Here is a 27,087-nt window from a genome sequence, read left to right as displayed (position 1 = left end):
CTGTTGGCCTTTGTTAGGTTAAAAGATTCTCTCAGAGTATTGCCTTCTAAGAGTTTATGTGCTTATCAATTAAAAAATCTTACGAATTATTTATTTCTAAATATATTGGGATAATCATATGAATTTTCTTCTTTATTAGGCATGAATTTAATAAATACATTTTCTAATGTTAACCTATCTTTTCACTACTAGAATAAACTCGGCTTGGTCACATTATACTTTGTTAATATACTACTGAGTTGTTTGCTAGTGTATCACTTAGCATTTTTGCATCTATGCTCATAATAACAATGGATTATAATTTCCCTTTTTCATACTGTCTTGATCTGGGCTTTGAAATGAAAATCATATCATCAGAAAATAAACTGTGAAGTGTTTCTTCCTCTTTATTTGAGATTGTATTTGGTAGAAATCAATAGAAAAGTTGTTTGGGATGTGTGGATGTGTGTGTGTGTGTGTTTGCTTCAATCCCTTTAAGAGTTATAGCTCTATTCACATTTTCTTTCTTATTGGATCAGTTTTGATATGATTCTACACAACTGTCCATACTTTTACCTTCAGAAAGTTTTAATGTACATTTATTACATTTTTCAGAATATTCCTAAGTTTGCTAACAATTTTGTTTTTCTTTTCCCTTTGTCAATCTTTTCAGAGTCTTTTTCCCCTGATTAGCAGGTTTTTAAAACAGGCTCTTGGTATCATTGGTGTTTAGATTTCACCCCACCCCCACCAAATTCATTAGTATTGCTCTTATTATAATTTATTTTCTTTTACTTTCTCCGAGTAATACTTAATACATGCAATTCATATGTTTTAATATGAAATATTTTCCTTTTCCATTATTGTGTTTTAAAATTTCTATGATGGATAAATTCAAGAGATCTATTGTACAGCATGGTTAATATCGTTAATAATGATGTATTATATATTGAACATTGCTAAGAGAGTAGATTTTAAGTGTTCTCACCAAAAAAAAAGAAAAGGAATTATGTGAGGTAATGAATACATTAATTGGCTTGATTTAGCCATTCCACAGCATATACATATTTCAAAATATCATCTGGTATACCATAAATATATGAAATTTGTATCCATCAACCTAAGAAATAAACAAAACCAAAAATATTAAAAAGGTTTTTAAAAATTTGGTTTTGAATCCATTTATAAGAGTATAAAGGCATGAAAAAAGGATAGGTTCATTTAGCAAGATCAAGAAATATGGGTTATCTTCTTAAATTAGAAATAAACAAAGGCAGAGTGGTAAATAAGTAAATAATTTTCCAGATGATATGCTTGATCCATAACCTATTTAGAAGTATATTTTTAAATGTCTAAATGTGTCATGATTTGTTATTTTTGCTGTTATTCTTTGTGATCCAGTGGATGTGATCTTTATGATATCAGTGTCTAATGTCCTAAAGGATATTAAATTTTATAAATGTTTCATGCATGCAGCACTCTATATATGTCAAGCTTTTAATTGGTGTGTGTTTATATTTTTATTAATCTTTGTTAATATTTATGTTACATACGTAAGTTTCTGAGAGTTGTGTTAGGTCTATCACTATGATTGTATATTTGTCTATTTCTTTTTGAAAATCTACTAGTATTTTTCCTCACTGATTTTTGAAGCTGTTTTACTTGGTGTACACATGAGTAGTTATAGCATGATGCTTGTTTTCTCGATCCTCCATATAGTGACCTTCTTTTCTTAATATTAATGTTGCTTTAAGGGCAATTTTGTTTTATGCAGAAACTGATAAAAGGAAAGTACATCAGTTTCATTTTGAGCAGTATTGCCTAGTGTATCATTCTTATTATTTTCAACTTTTCTATGTGCTAAAGTTCCTGACATACCTCCTATAGCTGTATACCATAAGTTATCTTTTTGAATCCAATCTGACAATTTCTGTTATGTACTTGGAGAATTTAATCCATTTACATTTGTTATGAGTAATGGTATATCTGAATTTATATCTGTCATCACATTTTAATTTTAAAAATCATTATAAAATAACTATGAAAGTATATGCTTCAAAGCATTATAATAAAATGAATTTCATTAATCTATCACCAAGTTAATTAGAACATTACTAACAACATTACATCTGTGTGCTCCTCCCCATCTTACATCCCTGCCTAGATTATATACCAAAGATAATTACTGTCTAGAATTAGAATTTCATTGATTTTAAAAAGTCAGTCCTTATCAAAGTATGTATCTCCAAAATAGGTATTTAGTTTTTATTTTTTAGTTCTACTTGCTTTTGAGCCTCAAAGATGGTGTTACATTGCATCACCTAGTAGAATATGGTTTTTATACCCTTATTATTTTTTAGGTCCATCTACGTTGTCATTTATAATTCCTTGATTTTATTATTAGATTATAGCCAACTTGACTCATTTTCTTATTGAAGAATATTCCTTCCACCTCCTATAACTCCCCCCTTATCCTTTTGCTATTCTAAATAATGTTGCTATGAATGATAGTTTTCCTGTTTATTGATGCAAACTGTCTCTAGAGTATATCTCTAGGAGTGGAACTGCTGGGTAGCAAGATGTGCAAATGTTTAATTTTACACAATGATGCCAAATTGCTTGCAAAATGGTTGTTAAAAAACCCCAACATTTTAGGCTTGCGCTGATCTGCATATATATGTATACCTGTTATTAAGAAGGTTTTTGTCAATAGAGAAAGAATGAAATGCTATCTCATGGCAAACTGAGAAATAGTGTATAGACTCTCAGCATGTCCAAGTACAGCTTTCGTTTAAGGGTCTCAGCTTTTCCATACCTTCGCCGACTCTCAAATAATTGCTGTGTTGCATTGTGAAAGTAACACAAGGAATATGCATTAATAAATGCTCAAGGCAGAGGACATTAGTTCCTCAATGAGACAGACTTATTTTTAAACCCTGTTCCCCATCCATCTATCTTTCTATCATCTAGCTATCAATCTATCATCTACCTATCTTAAAGTTAGAAAGTAGAATTGAGATGATTGTCATGGGGACATGCATGAACCCATTTGTTTCAACAGAAAAAGACAACCAGATGTTTCTGACAAAAGATAACTCTGTTTTAGCTGATGGCTTTGACAGTGAAAACTGCTTTTATCAATCAGATTTTATAACAGTTAGATTCTATGCATGAAATAAGTTGCATTGTACCCCAAATGCATACACACACATGCACACACACTCGCACATAGCATTTGATACAAACTATTGATTAAATGTAATATGCTGTCAGAGATCATGTGAAATTAACATTTCTACTTTCTTATTCTTCTAAGTAAAAGAGTAACAGGTATAATTACTAGGTTGTTGTTTTTGGTTTTTGGTTTTGTTCTGTTTCAGCCTTAATAATGCCTTTTTTGGATACTTTCCAAAAAACCTGAGAGTGGTTTGGAAAGGATGAGGATAATGAAAATGAGAGGATAATGAACTCTTTTTCAAGTTAGGTAGATTCCAATTTTTGGCTTTCAAGAAACTGAACAAGGGCATAATTCAGCTGTCACCCTGAAAAAATCATTACATATGATCTTTCATAATAAACAATTATGGTTTTTGGTTCACTTAACCCAATGATCTTTTTAATAACAAAAATTATTTATATGAATGAAGAACGCAACCACTCTGCCAACTTGACTCTATCAATAAATATTATTTGTACGTGAATACATAATATAATTGGATAAAGAATAGCTAAATCCATCTTACTATGAGCTATTTCCAATAAAATCCTATTTTTTATGAATTTTTATTAAAAATAATTTATGTTGTTTTGAGCACCTGTGTACTAAAATAATATAATGATAACTTAGGAGGAAAATTTTAACTTAATGACTATGATCACAGAAAATTAAAACAATTAAAAATTCAATATAGATACATATCTTAGTTATAATGTAGGACAGAGTACTCAAAGACTGTCAAGGATAAAATATTGATTAAAATGCTATACAGTAGGAGAAATATTTGAAAATACAGTTCAAAAAGGAAAATGAAATCATGTAAAATTCTCCATTATCAACATTTTTATGTCATTTTTAAACAGATGATGGCAGATAATCTGAACACTGTGGTCTGCACTCATAAGATACACTCAAAGTTGATGAAAAAGTGTCATTTTGAAATGTAAATATGCAAAATGTACCATAAAATCACATCTTTTGGAACTATTTAAATTTTCAAAGAAAAATTTTAGAACCTAAAAATGCACAAGGTAACAATACAGTTTTTATAAACTCATTTATGAAACACCTGAGTAAAAATGTTCATAGACTGTTGAACTAGAAGACTTGCTTAAATCTGCATTTGCACAGCAAAAACACAATTTCTACTTGGATTTTATGTTTTTCTGGGGTAACATGAGACCTGAGGTGATTGATAGAGATTACGGGTGGCTACTTTGATTATATCTTGATGCTATTATTTAATACATCTACAGGCTTGCTATTTACAAGTCCTGCACATCAGAAAAGTAGCTTGAATACTTGTGTAAATAAATAAGAAAGTAATATGAAACAGCTATCATTTATTGAATATTTCTTTAATACCTAAAACTTCCCTGTTAAGTAGGTATTACTAATATCCATTGGCAGATGAGAAAGGTGAGGTCTTAAGCAGGATCATAGATACAGGTCATAGAACAGCAGGCCAAACCAGTACTACAGCATCTATCTATCTCAATTTTCTCATCTTAAAATGTGGATAATAATGCTGACTTCATAATTAATCCTCGAATATATTTGTATTGTAAAAGTAAATAAAATTGTAAAGATTTCTGGGCAGAAAGTAGAAAGCTATATGTAATCATTTAGAAATATGGATACCTCTGTTAACATACAAACACACACTGGGAAAATAACACAGTTTTTATAACACACTCCCAAATATAATCTGAGCTTTGTTTCATCACTCAGCAATGTGACAGAAACTATTGCTTCACCAGATACTTAATGTAACCCCCAAGGTAATTCAGTTAGTTTAAATTTTGAATCTAATTTTTGTTTTCTGAGATGAAGTCTCACTTTGTTGCCCAGGCTGGAGTGCAGTGGCATGATCTCAACTCACTGCAGCCTCTGCCTCCCAAGTTCAAGCGATTCTCCTGCCTCAGCCTCCTGAGTAGCTGGGATTATAGGCAAGTGCTACCACGCCCAGCTAATTTTTGTATTTTTAATGGAGACAGGGTTTTACCATGTTGGCCAGGCTGGTCTTGAACTCCTGACCTCAGGTGATTCATCTGCTTTGGCCTCCCAAAGTGCTGGGGTTAAGGTGTGAACCACGGGACCCAGCCTTGAATCTGAAGTTTAAAGCTTCAGTAAAAGCAAGGCATCTGTGTGTCCATCAAGAGTTATTTGGTTGCACTAAATCTCTACATAGATTATTTAATATTGCCTAGTCATTCAACTTACTTCTTGGGTAGCTTCATTTTTTTCACCTTGTCTTCAGCATGTTCATCTGATATACCCACATGACATCCTAATGCCAACAAAGTCCTGGAAAACAAAACCAGAGATAAGTGTGATCATTTCTTCTCTATGTCCAGAATAACCCAACGCGACAGCAGCAGCAATGAGATGCAAGCTTGAAAGCGCAGCAGAAGCCTTGTTTTTAAGGCAGAAGGAACATTTATTGATTTGCTAATTATTCATTTCCGAGTAAGGGAAAAGACATTGCAAACTGAAACGGCACAAAAAGGAATACGCTGAAAAGTAAGTCTTCCTCCAGCCTCTTCTAGTTCTGTTTCCTTCCTCTAAAGGCATCAATTGTTACTAATTCTTCGATATCCTGCTGGGGAGTCTGTGTACATACTAAAGCAGATATACGTGGTGTGTGTGTGTGCGTGTGTGATATTATTGTTTTACCTTTTATAGAAATGGGTATATACAAGAGACATTTTGAGACCATTTGTCTTTAGTACCCGTGGCACTGAGTGGTTTCTCCTGACTCAATAGAGTAAGAAATAATGGCATAATATTTTGAGATTACAGAATTTCTAAGGTCTGGCCAGTTCCAGTAAGAATGTGGGAATTATCTACAACCCATAATACTTATCTCTATAATATTGTAAGAATGTGTGGATAGGTTGACGGTTATGCATATATACATATATGTACATTATATATACATGTATTTCCATATAGACAGGTATCTATATGTATAAGCTTAACCATTTAGACAGATATATATAAGCTTATACATATGGATATCTATCCATCTATATACATACAAGTATCAGTTAAATTTTGTTATATAGGAAAAAATTAAAATAACTCCATGAAATTATCTTTCTAGTGTTAAACTGCAAAACTGTGGGTAGACCAAGAGCTGATTGAAGGTATAAAATAAGCTAAATAAAGAATTTGCACGTTGAAATGGGATTGATCAGCAATAGAATAAAACACAAACTCACAGGAACAAATATAGAATACACTTATTCAAACACTATCCAGAGGACAGGAAAATTTTTACCAGCACCCTCCATTCCTATATTTATTCATTCAATAAATACCTACTGAGTGCTATCAAGTGCCAGGCCCTGTGCTACAGACAAAAGGCAATTATGATAGTATCTTCAGTGCAATGAGATAATCATAAGGATATAAAAGTATCAAAGAAGGATGTCCAACCCAGCTCTGAGGGAACTTGAGATTGATCATAATATTAGGATTTATCATAAACTCAGGCAATTAAACCTTTGAGCACATGCCCACCAAGAAATCTTCTGATTATAATGTGTCTTCCAAAGCTAATCTGTAAAAACGGAATATTTTGGGTTATAAGACAGTTATTATCACTGCAAATTAATACCTCAGTGTGACATGCCAGGAATGTAGTTAATGTGAGTCCAGACTGAGAGACAAAGTAACATGGTGTACTGACATCAAAAGTAGGCCTGAGCCATAGAAAATGTAATTAGTTAATATCATCCTTAAGGGTTTCTGAGAGACAGTGTTTTATGCCATCAATACTATAATCTTCCCATAACTAATTAATTCAGCCTCATAATCTCCTCCCCAATGCAAACTACCTAGAAAAGTATGAATTCAACTCACATGGAAAAGTATGAATTCAACTCACATGGACAGTGAACTATTATATAGACCATATGTGCATAAATATGTAAGTCCATAAAGATTTACTAAGTTACCACCATATCTAAGGTACCCTGTAGTACAGTAGTCCTCCCTTATCCATGGCTGATATGTTCCAGGACCCCCAGTGGATGCCTGAAACCACAGATAGCACCAAACCCTATACTTTTTCCTATCCATACATACTATGATACATACTAAAATTTAACATATAAATTAGACATAGTAAGGGATTAAAAACAGTAGCTAATAGAAAATAGAATGATTATAACAATATACTGCTCACAATTTCACAGACAGAAGAATTGTTGTTTTCGTAGATCTTAGCAACTTCAGTATACAGTATTTTTCTTCCCTTATTAATTATTAATTATAAATATTACTGAGAATATTCATCTTTTCACTTAAAAGAAGCACTTTATGGCTTCTCTTTGACATATTCAAATTGCCAGCATCTTTAACTTTGTGCTTTGGGGTCCTTATTAAGTAAAATAAGGGTTACTTGAACCTTGAACAAAAGCTCTACAGTGTCATGACAATCAATCTGATAACCAAGACTGTTGCTAAGTGACTAACAGGTAGGCAGCCTACACAGCATGGGCCAGCGGGACAAAGGGATGATTTGCTTCCTGGGCAGGACAAGGCAGCAGGGTGTGAGACTTCATCACACTGCTCAAAATGGCATGCAATCTAAAACTTAGACATGGTTGATTTCCTAAGTTTTCCATTTGATATTTTCAGGAGTACTACTCTACATGTTTGTCTTGACACTGTTTACAGTCTGATAGGAGAAAAGATGATGAGTGAAGAATTATAATAAAACCAAGTAGGATTCCAAGTTTTTAAAAGTTACATTTTCAGAAGTATCTTTAAGATATTCCAAGAAAGATCATTAAAAAATTTCCAAGATGATGGTATGTGGGAATAAAGGAGAAAAAGATGAGGAGGCAAATATTTCAGGTAGGTGAACAAGACATACAACCTACAGAAGCAGGAGATCGTGGGCCTGTGTGGCGGGGGGCAGAGAAAAGTTGACTGGAGTACTAAGATCTGACCATGTACTATAGGTTAAGGGTAAAAAGAAATACTGGGGTAAGTTTGAGGTGCACTATATGCTTCATAAATATTTCTCGTTATGTGTGATGGCTAATTTTATGTATCAACTTGGCTGGGGCATCGTGCCAAAATATTTAGTCAAACATTATTCCAGATGTTTCTGTGAAGGCTTTTTTGGATGAGATTAACATTTAAGCTGGTACACTTTACACGGAACCAAAAAAGAGCCTGAATAGCCAAAGCAATCCTAAGCAAAAAGAACAAATCCAGAGGCATCACATTGCCTGACTAATATATAGGGATATAGTAACTATCACAGCATGGTAATGGTACGAAATTAGACACATAGATCAATGGAAAGGAATACAGAACCCAAAAGTAAAGCCACATACCTACAACCAACTGATCTTTGACACCGTTAACAAAAATAAACACTGGAGAAAAGACAACCTCTTCAATAAATGGTGCTGAAAAAAATGGCTAGCCATTTGTAGAAGAATGAAATTGCACCTCTCTCACCATGTACAAAAATTAACTCAAGATGGATTAAAGATGTAAATGTAAGACCTAGAAGAAAACCCAGAAAAAATTCTTCTGGACATTGGCCTAGACAGAGTTTATAATGAAGATCCCAAAAGCAAATGCATCAAAAACAAAAATAGACAAATGGGATTTAATTAAACTAAAAAGCATCTGCACAGCCAAATAATATACAGAGTAAATAGACAACCTACAGAATAGGAGAAAATATCTGCAAATTATGCTCCCAACAAAGGACTAACATCCAGAATCCACACAGAACTTAAACAACTCAACAAGAAAAAACAAACAACTGTATTAAAAACTGGCCAAAGGGTCAGGCATGGTAGTTCATGTCTATAATTCCAGTACTTTGGGAGCCCAAGGCAGGAGGATTGCTTGAGCCCAGGAGTTCAAGGTCAGTCTGGGTAACATAGAGAAACTCCATCTTGACACATAATTTAAATTTTAACCAGGCATGGTGGCACACATCTGTGGCCCCAGCTACTCTAAAGCCTGAGGCAGAAATTTTGCCTGAGTCTGGGAAATCAAGGCTGCAGTGAGCTATGATCACACCACTGCACTCCAGCCTGGGCTACAGAGTGAGACTCTTGTCTCAAAAAAAAAAAAAAACAAAAAAACAAAAAAAACAAGACAAAGGACATAAACACACATTTCTCAAAAGAAGAAATACAAGCAGCCAATAAACATATTAAAAAATGCTCTGAATGACTAAGCATCAGAAAAATGCAAACTAAAACCACAATGAGATACCATCGCACACCAGTCAGAATGGTTATCATTAAAAAGTCAAAAAATGAAAGATACACTGTTAGTAGGAACATAAATTAGTTCAACTCCTATGGGAAACAGCATGAATATTTCTCCAAAAACTACAAATAGAGATACCATTCAGCCCAGTGAGCCCACTACTGGGTACCTACCCAAAGGAAAAGAAATCATTATATTTTTTTTATTTATTTATTTATTTATTTATTTATTTATTTATTTATTTTGAGAGGAGTTTTGCTCTTGTCACCCAGGATGGAGTGCAATGGTGTGATCTCGGCTCACTGCAACCTCCACCTCCCAGGTTCAAGTGATTCTCCTGCCCCAGCCTCTCAAGTAGCTGGGATCTCAGGTGCCCACCACCACGCCCAGCTAATTTTTGTATTTTTAGTAGAGATTGGGTTTCACCATGTTGGCCAGTCTGGTCTCGAACTCCTGACCTCAGGTGATTCACCCGCCTTGGCCTCCCACAGTACTGGGATTACAGGTGTGAGCCACCAAGCCCATCCAAGACATCATTATCAGGTCAGGCATTGAGACTAGCTTGGCCAACATGATGAAACCCCGTTTCTAGTAAAACTACAAAAACTAGCTAGGCATGGTGGTGGGCACCTGTAATCCCAGCTACTCAGGAGGCTGTGGCAGGAGAATTGCTTGAACCTGGGAGGTGAGTTTGCAGTGAGCCGAGATCACGCCACCGCACTCCAACCTGGGCAACAGAGCAAGACTCTGTCTCAAAAAAAAACCCCAAAAAACAACAACAACAAAACAACTGCACTCACATGTTCATTGCAGCACTATTTACAATAGCAAAGTCATGGACTAAGCTTAAGTATCTGTCAACTGTTGACTACAAAAAGAAAATATGGTACATGTACACCATGGAAGACTATGCAGCCATGACAATGAATGAAATCATGTCCTTCTTGCAGCAACATGGATAAAGTTGGAGGCCATTATCCTCATGATTTAACAGAAAATTAAATCTTATAAACAGAAAATTACTCTCATTTATAAGTGGGGGCCAAGCAAAGTGGATACACAGAGATATAAAGATGGAAATAATAGATAGTAAGGACTTCAAAGCAAAGAGAGCAGGAGGGGAGAGAGTATTGAAAAATTACCTGTCAAGTACAATGTTCACTATTTGGGTAATGGGTTGATTAGAAGCCAAATCCCCACTATTATACCTATGTAACAATATACACAGGCAAATACCAATGTCACTGTGTACAGAGTAATATACCTATATAACAAACATGCACATGTACCCGCTGATTCTAAAACCAAATTAAATACAAAAACATATTTTTAAAAAAATATGCTGCACTTTAAGTAAATCAGACTACCGTCCAGAAGGGACTGGTCTCAACAGAAAAAAAGACACTGACCTTCCCTGAGCAAAAGGGAATTTTGCCAGCAGCCTGCCAATTCTTTAAGGAACTTCTCTCTGTATATATCTGTGTGTATATATATGTGTGTGTGTGTGTGTGTGTGTGAGTGCTGAGGGAATTACACTTACGTGAATGGATAGGAGCTGCTGAAGGTTATTCTGCAGAACAGCAAAGTTAGAAGTCATCAGGTAGAAAATGCACTTTTTAGAGGCTGATTCTTTTCATTTTTATGAAATTTATAGAGCTGCATGACTATCAGCACAATCCAGCTTTGCACCATTTCCACCAGACCATGAGGTTCCCCATGCGTGCTGCAGTCATTTCTCACTCTCACCTCCAGACAGCCCCTAAGCTACGTTATGTCTCTATCAATTTGCCTGTTTTGGGCATTTCATGGAACAGAATTATACAATACGGAGCCTTCTGTGTTTGGCTCCTTCCACTTGGCATAAAGTTTTTCAGGTTGATCCATGTTGGAGTATGTGGCAGTAGCTTGTTTCCTTTTATTGCTGAATAATATGCCATTGTAATACTGGATCACATTTTATCTGTTCCTTAGTTGATGAACATTTGCACAGTTTCCAGCTTTTGGCTCTTATGAAGAATGCTTTTGTGAACATTTATGTGTAAATCTTTGCAGGGACATAAGCTTTTATTTCTCTTGGGTAGACATATAGGAGTAGAATTGCTAGGCTATGGTAAGTTTATGTTTAACTTTTTAAGAAACTTCCAAACTATTTTCCAAAGTGGCGGCACCTTTTTACGTTGCCAGCAGTAATACATGTGGGTTTTGGTTTTCCTATAGCTTCACCAACACTTGGTATGTCTGTCTAAAAATTATAGCCATTTTATTGTGTGTGAGGTAGTATCTTATTATGGTTTTAATTTGTATTTTTCTGACTGATAATGGGTAACATCCTTGATTGTACTTTATTAGCCATCTGTGTATCTTCTTTGGTAAAGTATTTTGCCAATATTTGCCTTTTTTTTTTTTTTTTTTTTTGAGACGGAGTCTTGCTCTGCCACCCAGGCAGGAGTGCAGTGGCGATCTCGGCTCACGGCAACCTCTTCCTCCCAGGTTCAAGCAATTCTCCTGCCTCAGCCTCCCGAGTAGCTGGGATTACAGGTGCCTGCCACCATGTGAGGCTACTATTTTTGTATTTTTAGTAGAGATGGAGTTTCACCATGTTGGCCAGGCTGGTTTTGAACTGCAGACCTCAAGTGATCCACCCAACTTGGCCTTCCAAAGTGCTGGGATTATAGGTGTGAGTCACCACGCCCAGCTGTTTTGCCAATTTTTAAATCAGGTTTTGTGTATTCTTATTATTGAGTTATAAGACGTCTATATATATTCTGGATACAAGTCCTTTGTTAGGATTGGTATAATTTACTACAAATCCTATTAATACAATTGTGCATGATTCACAGACGTTCTCTCCCAGCTGGTGGCCTGTCTCTTCATTTTCTTAATGACTTCTTTTGAAGTACAGAAAGTTTTACTTTTAATTAACTCCAATGGATGGACTGTTTTCTTCAATAGATCATGTTTTGGATATTATACCTAAGTACTCAATGCCTAATCTGAGGAGGTTTTAAAATCGGAGCAATGGATTATATTTAAAATATATTTATTAACACCACAACCATATCAAGTTCTTTGTTTGAATGAAAAGTGTTTGGTTTCTGTATCGTCTTTATTTAACCAGTTTATTTGATGATTTAACATTGTTTAACTCTTTTTTTTTTTAAGTCTGCTGAAGGGTGGTGAGAGAAAGAGCACACTACAAGTTGGAACTGCAAAGCTGATAGAAAGGTTAGAAAAGCACAAAATACGGGAAGCAAGAAAGGATTAGTTGGGAGTGGGTTCTTGGCCTTACATGCCTTCAGCAAATATTTACTACTAGATTAAGCAGCAGGGATCGGTAAGGTAGCATTTTAGTACTTAAACTACATAGCTGCAGAAAAGTAAACAACTGCTAGAAAGCAAATGTGAGGCACCCTAGATAAGCATTTGGTAGGTAAAAACCCAGCTACTGATTGAGCTTTATCATTTATTTATTAATCCACTCATTTGATGAATATTTACTGAGCTCTATATAAAATTTGACAGATGGTAACGAACACCAAGTGAGATGCCTGCTCTCATGAAACATACGGTCTGGTGGAGTACAGAGGCAACCATGTAATTCCCACAAACAGGGAAGGCTTCCACACTGGGAGTACAGAAAGGATGAGTGCCTATAGAAGTAAAATTGATGAGTCAAGGAACTCAGACATGTTCGAAAGAAGTGAACCTGACCTTAGATCTGGCAAGCTTGTCCAAACCGTGGCCTGCGGGCTACATGCGGCCTAGGACAGCTCTTTGAATGTGGCCCAACACCAATTCATAAACTTTCTTAAAATATTATGAGACTTTTTTGTGTGATTTTTAAAATTTAGCTCATCAGCTATTGTTAGTATTACAGTGTATTTTATGTGTGGCCCAAGACAATTCTTCTTCTGCTATGGCCCAGGGAAGCCAGAAGATTGGACAGCCCTGATTCAAAGGATGAGAGCCAGGCATAGAAAAGAGCATTCCAAGAAGAGGACGTGTGGAAGATCTTGTGGTGGAAGGGAATGCGCGGACAGGCAAGCAACAAAAAGGTCAGTGTGACTGGCAAGCAAGAGAAAAAGGGCAGCGTCGCTAATAATGAGGCTGGTGAGAGGGGAGGCCACACATTTTGGGATACTTTGGCAAATTAAAGCACCATATTTAACTTAAAAGCCATTAAGGGATTTTTTTTTAATTTTAATTTTAATTTTTATTTTTTTTTTATTTTTTTTTAGATGGAGTCTCGCTCTGTCACCCAGGCTGGAGTACAGTGCCATGATCTCGGCTCACTGCAACCTCTGCCTCCTGGGTTCAAGCAATTCTCTTGCCTCAGCCTCCCAAGCAGCTGGGATTACACGCACCTGCCACAATGCATGGCTAATTTTTGTAATTTTAGTAGAGACAGGGCTTTACCATGTTAGCTAGGCTGGTCTTGAACTCCTGACCTCAGATGGTCCACCTGCCTCAGCCTCCCAAAGTGCTGAGATTATAGGCTCACCTGACCCACCGTGCCCAGCCCCATTAAGGGATTTTAAATAGAAAGATTGACATGGTCACCTAAATGTTTGAAAAGAACACGATGGCTACAAAGTACGGAATAGATAGAGGTGTTATTGCATTCTGTTTGCTAGTATTTTTGTTGAGGATTGCTGTGTCTATGTTAGTCAGGGATATTGGTCTATAGTTTTCTTTTTTGTTGTATGCTTGTCTGGTTTTGGGTGATACTGGCTTCATAGAGCAGTTAGGGAGAATTTCCTCCTCCTTGATTTTGTTGAAACAGTTTCAGGAGGATTAGTATTAGTTCTATGTACGTTAGGTACAATTCATCTGTAAATCCATCTGATCCTGGGCTTTTAATTGCTGGGACACTTTTCATTACTGATTCAATCTTTTTTTTTCTTCTTTTTTGGAGACAGAGTCTCACTCTGTTGCCTAGGCTAGAGTGCAGTAGTACAATCTCAGCTCATCACAACCTCTGTCTCTCAGGTTAAAGCAATTCTCCTGCCTCAGCCTCCCAAGTAGCTAGGATTACTGGTGTGCACCACCACACCCGGCTAATTTTTGTATTTTTAATAAAGTCGGGGTTTCACCATGTTGGCCAGGCTGGTCTGGAACTTCTGACCTCAAGTGATCCACCCACCTCAGCCTCCCAAAGTGCCGGGATTACAGGCGTGAGCCACCGCACCTGGCCACTGATTCAATCTTGCTACTCGTTATTGCTCTGTTCAGGTTTTCAATTTCTTCCTGGTTCAGTCTTGGGAGGGAGGCTGTGTGTTTTTAGGAATTAAGTGGGTTTTATATCAGGGACACAAGGATGGTTCAACATCTGCAAATCAATAAATGTGATATGTCGCATAAACAGAACCAACAACAAATACCATATGAGCATCTCAACAGACGCAGAAAAAGTATTTGATAAAATTCAGCATCATTTCATAATAAGAACTCTCAATAAACAAGGGATAGAAGGAACATACCTCAAAATACTAAAGGCCATATACAACAATCCCACAGGTAACATTATGCTGAATGGGGAAAGTTAAAAACTTTTCCTCTAAGAACTGGAACAAAACAAGGATATTTTCTTTCACCACTACTATTCATTACAGTACTGGAAGACCTAGCCAGAGCAGTCAGGCAGTGGAAAGAAATAAATGGCATCTAAACTGGAAAAACTGAAGTCTAATTATCTTTGTTTGCTGACAATTTGATCTTATGTCAAGAAAAACCTAAGGACGCCACAAAAAACTCTTATTTGATACATGAATTCAGTAAAGTTGCAGTATGTAAACTCAATGTACAAAAATTGGCAGCATATCTATAGACCAGTAACAATCTAACTAAGAAACAAATCAAGGAGCCAATCCTATTTACAATATCCACATAAAAATTAAAATACTTAATTGAAATATCTAAAATACCTAATTAAAATATATTTAACCAAGGAGGCGAAAGATCTGTAGAAGAGAAACTACAAAACAATGACGAAAGAAATTATAGATGATGCAAACAAACAGAAAAACAGCCCATGATCAAGAATCTGAAGAATTAGTGTTAAAATGACGATACTGCCCAAAGCAATCCATAAATTCAATGCAACTCATATCAAAATACCAATGTCATTTTTCACAGAATTAGGGAAAAAAATCCTAAAATTCAAATGGAACAAAAAAGAGCCCAAATAGCCAAAGAAATTCTGAGGGGGACAAAAAGGAAGCATCATATTACCTGACTTAAAATTTTATTATAAGGCTATAGTAACCAACACAGCATGGTATTGGTGTAAAAACAGACAAATAGATCAAAGGAACAGAATAGAGAACTCAGAAATAAAGCTACATATTTACAGCCATATTTGTTGGCGTTCACAAAGCCAAGAGCATACATTGGAGAAAGGATACACTCTTCAATAAATGTTGCTGGGAAAACTGGATGGCCACATGCAGAAGAGTAAAACTGGCCCCGATCTCTCACCACATACAAAAATTAACTCAAGATGGGTTAAGACTTAAACAAAAGACTCAAAATTATAAAAATACTAGAAGAAAATCTAGGGAAAACTCTTCTGAACATTGGTCTAGGCAAATAATTTATGACTAAGACCTCAAAAACCCAGGCAACAAAAACAAAAATAGACAAACAAGACCTATTTAAACTAATGAGCTTCTGCACAGTGAGAGAAAATCAACAGAGTGAAGAGACAATCTGCAGAATGCAAGAAAATATTTGCAAACAATTCATCTGACATCAAACTACTCATTCATCCAGAATATGCAAGAAACAAACAATTCAACAACAAGAAAAGCATCAAATAGTCTCATTAAAAAGTGGGCAAAGGACATGAATAGACATTTTTCAAATGAAGACATATAAATGGCTAACAGGTATATGAGAAAATGTTGAACATCACTAATCATCAGAGAAACGCAAACTAAAACCAAGATGAGATATCGTCCTACACCAGTCAGAATGGCTATTATTAAAAATGCAAACAACAAACAAACAAAAAACAGACACTGGCGAGGATGCAGAGAAAAGGGAACTCTTATGCACTGTTGGTGGGAATGTAAATTAGTACAGCCTCTACGAAAAAATAGTATAGAAACTTATCAAGGAACTAAAAATAAAACTACCATTTGATCCAGCTATCCTACTATTGGATATCTACCCAAAGGAAAAGAAATCAATATATCAAAAAGACACCTGCACTTGTATGTTTATTGCTGCACTATTCATATCAGTAAAGAAACGGAAGGAACCTAAGTGTACATCAATGGATGAATGGATAAAGAAAATGTGGCATAAATACGTAATGGACTATTATTCAGCAGTAAAGAAGAATGAAATCATGTATTTTGTAGCAACATGATTAGAATTGGGGTCATTATTTTAACTGAAATAAGCTAGACCCAGAAAGGCAAATACCCACGTTCTCATTCATAAGTGGGTATTAAAAAAAATCTGTACACATGAACATAGAGAGTGGAATGACAATGAATGGAGACTTGGAAGAGTGAGGGGACTGGAAGGGAGTAGATGATGAGAAATTACTTAATGGGCGCAATATACATTAACTGGGTGATGGATACCCTCAAAGTCCTGACTTTTGTTACTTTATTCATGTAACAAAATTGCACATGTAGCCTGTAAATTTGTACAATTTTTAAAAAGGCAAAAAAAAAAAGGATAGAAAAGAGAGCATCTAGGGTGTATTTCAATTGGATCTGTTGGAAGGATATTATAATTTCACATGAGAAATAATGGTAGCTTAGACTAGGTTAGTATAGGGTGGCAATCATGTTGGAGTTGGTGATGTGGTGATAGTAACATTAGTAATGGAAGAAAATAAAGAAGTCGATGGATTAAAAGATCAATAGAAAGCCATGGGTGAAGGGAAGGGATATGTCCAGGATGACTTCCAGATATCTGAGTTGTGTTCGGGGGACACTTAACACAACAAGGGAAGGAAACTGAAAGAAGCCTGAGATTTGAAGGTATAAAAATGTCACAAAGTTTGAGGTACATTTGCAATATCTAAGCAAGTTGGCATCTGAGAATGTTATGTGCTGGATACCTTTTTAGGATGAGGCACATGATTGTGAATTAAAAAAAAAAAATCATGCTATGGACTTTGGGTGATAATAATGTGTCAATGTAGGTTCATCAATTGTTATAAATGTACCATTCTGTTGAGGGCAGCTGCCTGTGGAAACAGGGGGCATATGAAAAGTCTCTGTATCTTCCCTTTAACTTTGCTGAGATCCTAAACCAGCTCTAAAAAAATAAAGTTTGCTTGTTTGTCTTTAATTATAGCTCCTGACTTCATGGAGCTTACACTCTAGAACAAGCTTTTCCAGTCCACAGCCCAGGATTGCTTTGAATGTGGCCCAACAGAAATTCATAAACTTTCTTAAAACATTATGAGATGCTTTTGTGATTTTTGTTTTAGTTCATCAGCTATCATCAGTGTTAGCGTATTTTGTGTGTGGCCCAACATAATTCTTCTTCCAATATGGCCCAGGGAAGCCAAAAAATTGGACGTGATATTACAAACTGTGGTGAAAGTTATAAAAACACTATCAGGTGTTATAAAGGAAGTGAAGGAAGTGGTGAGGAAATTCTTATCAGGGAAGTGATATTTAGATGAAGACCTGAGGGATGAGTAGGGAGGAGCTCCTTTAAGGGTGAAATGAAGAATTTTCCAGGCAAAGGGAACAGAATAGGTGAGGCAGGAAAAAGTTTAACTCATTACCAGGAAGAGACCATGAGGACTGGAACATAAGGAACAAGGCAAAGTCAAAGATTGGTGCAAGGCATGATGACAAACAGGAGGTGTCAAATTGTCTGGGTCCCGCACACACTTGTGAAGACATCAGACTCCATTCAAGTTCCATGGGAAGCCATTGAGCAGCTTCAAGCAACATATGAATGAAAGCATGTGTGTGTAGGAACTCAGGTTGCTGTGTTTAGAATAAAGAAGGCAAGTGGGAGGACCAGGTAGGAGATGGCAATGGTAGTCTGGGTGACAGATGATGGTGGCTTGGACCAGAGTGACTGCTGTGGAAAGGGAGGATGGGGGAAGAGTGATGTATACTTGGGAGGACCTGATTTTGGGTTAGAAGTAGGAATGAAACAAAGGGAAGAGTTAAAGGTGATTCCCAGGTTCCTTGTCTGTGTAGCAGGATGAATAGCTACACATGTTGAAAGTCTCAATGGACTCCTAAATGCAAATACAGGGGACATAAGGCTATACAGATCTAGGGCGCTTCTGATGCATCCAGGGGAAAATGTCAATGGAATGATAGGACATACAATTCTGTCACTCAGAGCAGATGTCTGGGGTAGAGATGGACATTTGGGGAGGTATCAGCACCTGTGTGGTAATTAAGTCATGGAGTGGTGAGAACACCTTCAGAGAGTTTGCACACTGAGAAGAAATGGCCCAGGACTGAACATAAAGATTCACAACATTTAGAACTTGGGAAGATTGGCTGGGTGCAGTGGTTCACACCTGTAATCCCAGCACTCTGGGAGGCCGAAGCGGGTGGATCACCTGAGGCCAGGGGTTTGAGACCAGCCTGGTCAACATGGCAAAACCCCATCTCTACTAAAAAATACAAATGAAAAAACAACCAGAGGTGGTGGCAGGTGCCTGTAATCCCAGCTACTTGGGAGGCTGAGGCAGGAGAATTGCTTGAACCTGGGAGACAGAGGTTGCAGTGAGCTGAGATCACACAACTGCACTCCAGCCTAGGCAACAAAGCGAGACTCCTTCAAATAAATAAGTAAGTAGGGAAGATTGTTGCCAGCAAGAAACCAAAAAGAAGAAAGAGGAGGAGGAGGAGGAAGAGACAGAAAAAGGAGAAGGAGAAAGATAAGGAGGAAGAGACAGAAAAAGGAGAAGGAGAAAGATAAGGAGAAGAAGAAGAGGGAAAAGGAGAAGAGGGAGGAGAAGAAGAAAAGTGAGAAGGAGAAGAGCGAGAAGGAGAAGAGGAAGAAGGAGAAGGAGAAGAGGGAAGAGGAAGGAAGAGAAGAGAAGAGGGAAGAGGAGAAGGAGAAGAGGAGGTGAGGGGAAGAGGAAGTGGAGGAAGGAGGGGAGGAGGTAATGATGATGACAAACGATAAATGGAAGATGATAAAGATGCCATGATGGGATGAGAAGAGGAAGGAAAGGAGAAGATGGTAATGATGATAAAGATTTAATGTGGAATGAGAATGTGATAATGAGAAGAGGAAAGAGATCAGGAGGAGGAAGATGATATAAAGAGGATGAGGAAGAAAGATGGAGGAGAAAAAGAGGAGAATGATGGAGGAATGATGGACAGGAGGAAGGAGGAGGAAGGAAGAGGAAGAAGAGGAAGGAAGGAAGAGTGGAAGGAAGGAAGGAAGGAAGGAAGGAAGGAAGGAAGGAAGGAAGGAAGGAAGGAAGGAAGGAAGGAAGGAAGGGAAGGAAGGAAGGAAGGAAGGAAGGAAGGAAGGAAGGAAGGAAGGAAGGACAAAAAGGGAGGGGAGGGGAGAGGAAGGGGTGGGTCAGGAAGGGAGGGGAGGGAGAGGGAGGAGGAAGAGGAAAAGAGGCATGAGAAACTAACTTGCTGTCTTGGACAAAAATTCCACCTCTCCCCTTATCAGTTATTTGTCTTCCTTCCATATTGCTTTCCTCTCCATCCCTGTGTCCTGTGTCCCTACTATTCCTCCCACCCTTTGCCACATACGTGCACAAGCACACTACATCATCTAAAAATAATTCTCAGGAAAAATACTTGGCTAGGGGAAAAAATATCATTGTAGTGTCACTATATTTTTGCTAACGTCCAAAGAAATAAATTCTATGAATGTGTATTATACATTGATTAAAAATCCTTATATCAATTATTTCTAAAATGTGAACTGTTTATTCAGAAACTAAGATCTGAAATTTGGAAAATAATAAAAACTAAACAAGAAATTGAACCTTTGGTAACACTGATCACATTTGAGGGGCGTCTGGCAGGCATGATCCGCCAAGCTGTGCTGTTCTGAGAGTGTCCCAATTTTGCAGTACTGTGCAATACACAGATGATGATGATGGAAGTCTAAAGTAAGTTGTCATTGTCAACAATTTACGTTAAAAAATCACAGAAACAGCACCCAAAATTCATATTTCATTAAATCACTCCTCAACCTGAAATAAGGGATATTCTGGAATAATTTCTTGCTTATTTGTTATTTGGAACTTCTAAAGATTTAAACAAATGAAGCTGTTCACCCTCCTACAATATATTTATTAAACAAACAAAAAACCTACACTATGCTTCCTCTGTCAGACATATGTTGTTAAAGGCTTTATCAATATCCTGTTAGTCCCTACAATAACTCCATGAAGAAAATACATTATGATCCTCATTTTACTAAGGAGAAGAAAACCTAGGGTTCAGGGGAATTGAGTGACTCCAGCAACATTTCTTTGGTGGAGCAAGGCCTTAAGTCCAGACGACCCAACTCCAGAGTCTGTGTTCTTACCTACCCTGCTCTGGGGACTGCCAATTAAATAAGTGAATAAAGGAAATATAAGAAGAACGTACTGTACTTTCTCTAAACCCCTGGAATTGGGCATGGTACGAATCTTAGAGAAGTACAGGTGTTCTCCTCTAATTCGATTTGTAAATAAATATATAAAAATCAGTCCATCATAAAACTAGCTATAAGAAAATCAACAGAGAAATGTTAAGCATTTGCTTGTGAAGAGGGTGATTTACATTCATCAGAGAGAATAAAACCACGGTACGTGCAGTCTGAAGATTAACCAAACCAGCCACCAGCAGCTGGTAGGTATGACACTGGATTACATGTAATAGTCAAAGGCACAACATGCTAAATGCAAATACAGAGATTTCTACAGTCCAGAATGTACTCTCTGCAATAGCTGGCTCAGGTGTCAATTGCTAAAATGATAGGGAACGCACTGCAAATTTAAATTATGTTAGACCATGACCTTTTACTAAAACATTCTGTTGTAAAAGATGAAGAAATAATGAGCTGCCATGAATTACCAAGCTAAATATACAAGCCTCATGTCAAGAGCGCAAAGGAAGATCAGAGATGCTGAATCCAAGTACTCAGGACACAGGGCTGTATTCTTTATTACAAGCAAACCTTGTAATTTTTAACCTCTGGTTCTCAGTTTACTTGATGTGTATTTATCACTTCTTCTTTTAAGTTCCTAGTAGAACCTAAGCTCAATCTATGCCTAGTATGTTTATTTACAAGACAATCTGCATCCTGGAGGATATAGAGTTATACATCACTTCACAATGGGGATACACTCTGAGAAATGGGTCTTTAGGCGATTTCATCATTATGTGAATATTATACAGTATACTTGTACAAACCTAGATCATAGAGCCTACTACACACCTAAGTTATACGATAGAGCCTATTGCAGCTAGATTACAAACTTGTACATGTTACTTTACCAAATACTGTAGACAACTGTAACACAATGGTAAGTATTTGGGTATCTAAATATAGAAAAAGTAATGCATTGCACTAGGATGTTAGGACTGCCATGATGTCGTGACAGGAATTTGTCAGTTCCATTGTAATCTCACGGCCACCATCCTATATGCAGTCCATCATTAGGCCAAACACTGTGAGGCAGAGCTCATGACTACACACTTGAGCCCAAATTCTAGAATTTGAAATGAAGTTTAAGTTTTGTGTTCTGGGTCCCTGTTAAAATAATTCCAGTGTAAATAACTCCTTATGACTCTTAACAAAACTGAAACAAGCAAAAAGGACTAAAGTATAGTTTTGTACATAATATAAAAACTTATTAGGATAAGTCATCTATCTGAACAAATCCAGTTCTACAGGGCATCAGGGATGGAAAGAGGACAAGAGTAAAGTTACCGGCTTTGCAAAAATATTCTCTTTACTTTTCTACATCAAAATTTGAAATTATATTTCTTCCTTTATTCCACTGCAGTCCCATTATTCCATCTGCAAAGTTAAGTGGCAAAATCAAGAGGTAAATAGGCAACAATCACTAAAAAGCAAATTTGCCTTTACAGGGTGATATAAAATACAGTAGCTTTTCTCAAAACATGCGCTCAGGCTGGATGCAGTGGCAAGCTCCTTTAGTCCTAGATACCCAGACTGAGGCCAGAGAATCACTTGAACTCAGGAGTTGGAGGCTGCAGTGTGCCATCGTCAAGCCTGTGAATTGCCATTGCTCACCAGCCTGGGCAACATAGTAAGACTCTGGCTCCTTTTAAATTTACTTTTATTACTAGTATTTTTGAGACAGGGTCCTGCTCTGCCATCCGGGTTGGAGTGTAGTGGTGTGATCACAGCTCACTGGAGCCTCAATCTCCCACGCTTAATCCATCCTCCCACCTCAGCCTCCAAGTAGCTGAGACTACAGGTGTGTGCTGTTATGCCCAGATAAGTTTTATATTTTTTGTTGACAGGGGGTCTCACTATGTAGCCCAGGATGGTCTCAAACTCCTGGGCTCAAGCCATCTATTGGTCTTGGCCTCCCAAAGGGCTGGGATTACAGGCATGAGCCACTGTGCCCAGCTGACTTTGGCTCCTTAAAAAACTAAAACAAAACCAAAGATATGTTGCTCAGATAAATAGTCCTCAAAGGTATGCTCTGAAAAGAGGCAGCTATGGTCAAATAAGTTTAGTAAATACCATAAACAGATTTCACCCCAAAGTTCTGAAAAGTCCATCAGCAAAAATTTTGAAATTATTTAACTCTTTGAATTTAGCATGTTTTAAATATATTAAATCAGTGCTTCCCAAATTACTTATGGTGAAGAACTAATTTATTTTTTAATATTCGGTCTATTGTGGTTTCATTTTCTGATATCATGCAATAAAACTGTTAGAGAAAATTGAATTCTCAAAATGAAGACATATAGGCTATGACCTCACATTTCTTAAATTATTAGATTCAATATATGTAAAATTGCTTCCCTAAATTGGTATAGAAGCTCATAAATACTTACTCTTAATATCTTATTTAGTCACAAACCAGTAACAATTTGTGACTGGCCCAGTCCCTGGTCCACAGTCCACATTCTGTGGACCTGTATTGTATCAGATCACTATCGGGAGAATCCACTCCCGATAGTTACATGAGTTCTGTTCTATTTCCTAAGTGTCTTGGCTGGTTTGAGAAATAAAGGGAAAGAGCACAAGAGAAATTTAAAGCTAGGTGTCCAGGGCAGACATCACATGTCGGCAGGATCCATGATGTTCTCCGAGCCGTAAAACCAGCAAGTTTTTATTGGCAATTTTCAAAAGGGGAGGGAGTGCACGAATAGGGTGTGGGTCACAGAGATCACAGACTTCACAAGGTAATAAAATATCACAAAGCAAATGGAGGCAGGGCGAGATCACAGGACCACCGGATGGGGTGAAATTAAAACTGCTAATGAAGTTTCAGGCACGCATTGCCATTGATAACATCTTATCAGGAAACAGGGTTTAAGAGTAGACAATCTGTCTGACCAAAATGTATTAGGTGGGAATTTTCCTCATCCTAATAAGCCTGCAAGCGCTACAGGAGACTGGGGCTTATTTTGTCCCTTCGGCTTCGACCACAAAAGACGGCATGCCTTGAGGGGGCTGTCTACAAACCTACCCTCAGGGTACATTCTCTTTCTCAGGGATGTTCCTTGCTGAGAAAAAGAATTCAGCGATATCTCTCCTATTTGCTTTTGAAAGAGGAGAAATATGGCTCTGTTCTCTCCGGCTCACCGGGGGCCAGAAGTCTTATCTCTGGTGTTCCCCGAGCATTGCTGTTATCCTGCAAGATGCCCAGATTTCATATTGTTCAAACGCACATGCTCTACAAACAATTCGTGCAGTTGACACAATCATCACAGGGTTCTGAGGCGACATTTATCCTCCCCAGTTTACGAAGATGATGATGGGATTAAGAGATTAAAGTAAAGACAGGCTTATGAAATCACAAGGGTATTGACTGGAGAAGTGATAAGTGTCCATGAAATCTTCACAATTTATGTTCAGAGATTACAGTAAAGACAGGCATAAGAAATTATAAAAGTATTAATTTGGGGAACTAATAAATATCCATGATATCTTCACAATTTATGTTCTTCTGTCACAGCTTCAGCTGGTCCCTCCATTCGGGGTCCCTGACTTCCCGCAACAGATCATAAAATCCTCATCATCCATAATTCCTATAAACATCTGTAGGACACCCTTTGCGAAATACTGATGTAGAACAAAAGGACATAAATGAACAGGGTCAAAGTCTTATTCCCAACAAATACTGATCCAATCCACTTATGCATTATCAAAAGTTCTAGCTGCAATTAAAAATCACTTCACAGTTGAATTAACATATAACATCGATACCTGTTTTTGTGTTTTGGTTTTTGTGTTTTTTGGAAACACAGACTGGAAAATAGAAAAAGTTAAGAAACTCACTTCAGGGTCTCAAGCGACATTTGTAAGTTGTAATTGCGCTCCTGTTCAGGCAGCTTGGAGAACTCCACAAGGCATGGGTGCTGTCTCTTGTTGTCATCTCTAACCTGAAACAGGACAGGAAATTGACATATAATAGTCTCCAACGCCAGGCACTAGCAATGGAATTCAACTGTGTAGTGGAAAGTGGAGGTGGAAGGCAAGAAGGAACACCCAGATCATCAACCCCTCAAAGCTGCCCCCACAACCACTCAGGTGCAGTGAATATCTGAGGTCACTGGTAGAAGCTGGAATTATCTTCATTCCTTCCCTTCTGTTTGGCAGAGCTTCCATGAGCCCCCGCCATGCAGACTCCTACCCCAGATTCCCACAGGCTCACTCACTCAGCTCCTTGTAGCATTTGCTTATATCTTACTTTCTCAGCGAGGTTTACCCCGCCCAATTGCCTAATTAGGACAGTCTGCCTGCCCACCCTACTCCTTTTTTTTTTTTTTTTTTTTTTTTTTTTGTCCATACACCTTCTAACAGATTGGATTTATTGAGTTATGGGGCTATTGTGTGTCTCCCTGAATTAGAAGATCAAAAATGCAAAGATTTTGGTCTCTTTTGTTCTTTGATGTGTCCCAAACACCTTAAACATTCCTGGTATGTCCTGGGTACTTGACACATGTTTTATAAATTGAAATAAATCCTGTGTAAGAAGGGTGTGGTAACGACTTTGTTTTAATTCGTAGTAATTTTCCTGTATAGAACCAAACTGATTACAGACATCAATTAACGACAGGACTGACTGACATAAACACTTTGAGGTGGCTCTGGCTGTTCATTTTACCCCCTGCACGTTACTCTCGATCTCACAAATTATCCTACTACCTTCACAAAATTCAGTAGCATCATATGCAGGTGGTTTTTATATTAATCCTTGAAGCTGTATATTAGCAATCATATTAAACTAAATGCAAGGTTTTAGGAATGAATTACTGAGAAAGATGTTCTCTCTCCTTGCATTAGTAATTAGGTTTGTTATCTTCTTAAAGACCTAAATTGCATCGGCATTAATGCTATGGCAGCACCTAGATGGCAACCCATATGCTGTCAGGGAACAAATTACTTCATGAGCATCATTACCAGGTCCTATAAATGCCACACAAGAAGTACACAAACATGAGTGAGTTTTTTTCAAGTCTTCAGCAGTCACCAAGTTAGAAATGATGTATTTATTCCTTTCCTTCTGGTCATCATTACAAATGAACAAGACTTATATAGAATCATATATTAGGTATACTTATTTAATTACAGAACTCTGAAAATGAAATTGAGTTATGTAATGTAACTCTAAACTCTAAATCTCTAATCCTACAAATGAAACACAAAATGAACATTTATAAAATGAATGTGTCTGAACCCGGAGACAATCTCCCCATTTAGGTCACCTCCACTTTGTCTGTACTCTCTACACCAGAGAATAACTAACACCATCATCTCCTCAAGCGTCTAACCGAAATGAGAAATCTGCGCAGATTCCCTTCCTTCTCCTGCGACACCCCATACACGAACACCGAAACACCTCCTGTAACCATGGCTCTCTATCCTCGCTGCAGGGCTCTGAGTCGCCTCTCACCTGGGGTGCCTGTGCCCTCTCCCTGCCCCTCCTCCTGCCTCCAGGCTCTCTGCTTCTCCACATTCACAGCAGAGCTTCTTTTGAAAGCGGACAGAATTCTGTCACCTTCCTGCTAAGCATTTTTCAATGCTGTTTTGCCCCCTACAGAATAAAATCATCTTCCTCCCAAAGCCTTTTGTGACACACTTCCTGCGTACATGGCCTGGCTTCCCACCTCTTCTCCGCACCACAGCAGAGGTGTCCTCTCGCAACACTGCACCACTGAAAGGTCATGGCAAATGTCCTGTCTCTTCTGCCTCCTCGCTTTTACACATGCCAGGTCCTCTGCCTACTACACGGTCATGCTTTCTGATTGCCAGCTATCTTGCACACATCCCTCAGCCTTGGATCAAACATTTACCTCCTCCTGGAAGCCTTCCCTGATTTCCCTGGGAAGAGCTAAATATTACTTCTTTACTCTGTAATTGTTTGCCTACCTATCATTCAACTAAACAGGAAGCGCCTAGAAGGCAAACACAGTACCTTAAAAGTCAAGGTCTTTTCAAAACTGAGTCCCCAGGACTAAACACACCAGGCA

At 37.5% G+C, this 27,087-nt stretch overlaps 1 protein-coding gene across 13 annotated transcripts in view; it reads right to left on the bottom strand.

The window, feature by feature from the left end:
- RYR2 (ryanodine receptor 2) overlaps window positions 1-27,087 on the bottom strand; it is a 785,691-nt gene that overhangs the window by 297,413 nt on the left and 461,191 nt on the right. For all 13 annotated transcript variants that reach the window (XM_021934115.2, XM_021934128.2, XM_021934136.2 and 10 more), the window contains 2 exons: window positions 24,893-24,996; window positions 5,420-5,503 (listed from right to left, as the gene is read on the bottom strand). In XM_021934115.2, coding sequence (XP_021789807.1) covers window positions 5,420-5,503; window positions 24,893-24,996 — 188 coding nt within the window. The remainder of the gene's footprint in view (window positions 1-5,419; window positions 5,504-24,892; window positions 24,997-27,087) is intronic.

The sequence above is a fragment of the Papio anubis genome, chromosome 1 (genome assembly GCF_008728515.1).
Source record: "Papio anubis isolate 15944 chromosome 1, Panubis1.0, whole genome shotgun sequence".
Classification (NCBI taxonomy): domain Eukaryota; kingdom Metazoa; phylum Chordata; class Mammalia; order Primates; family Cercopithecidae; genus Papio; species Papio anubis.
The sequence above is the reverse complement of the archived record's forward strand: the minus strand, read 5'-3'. Positions and strand labels throughout refer to the sequence as shown.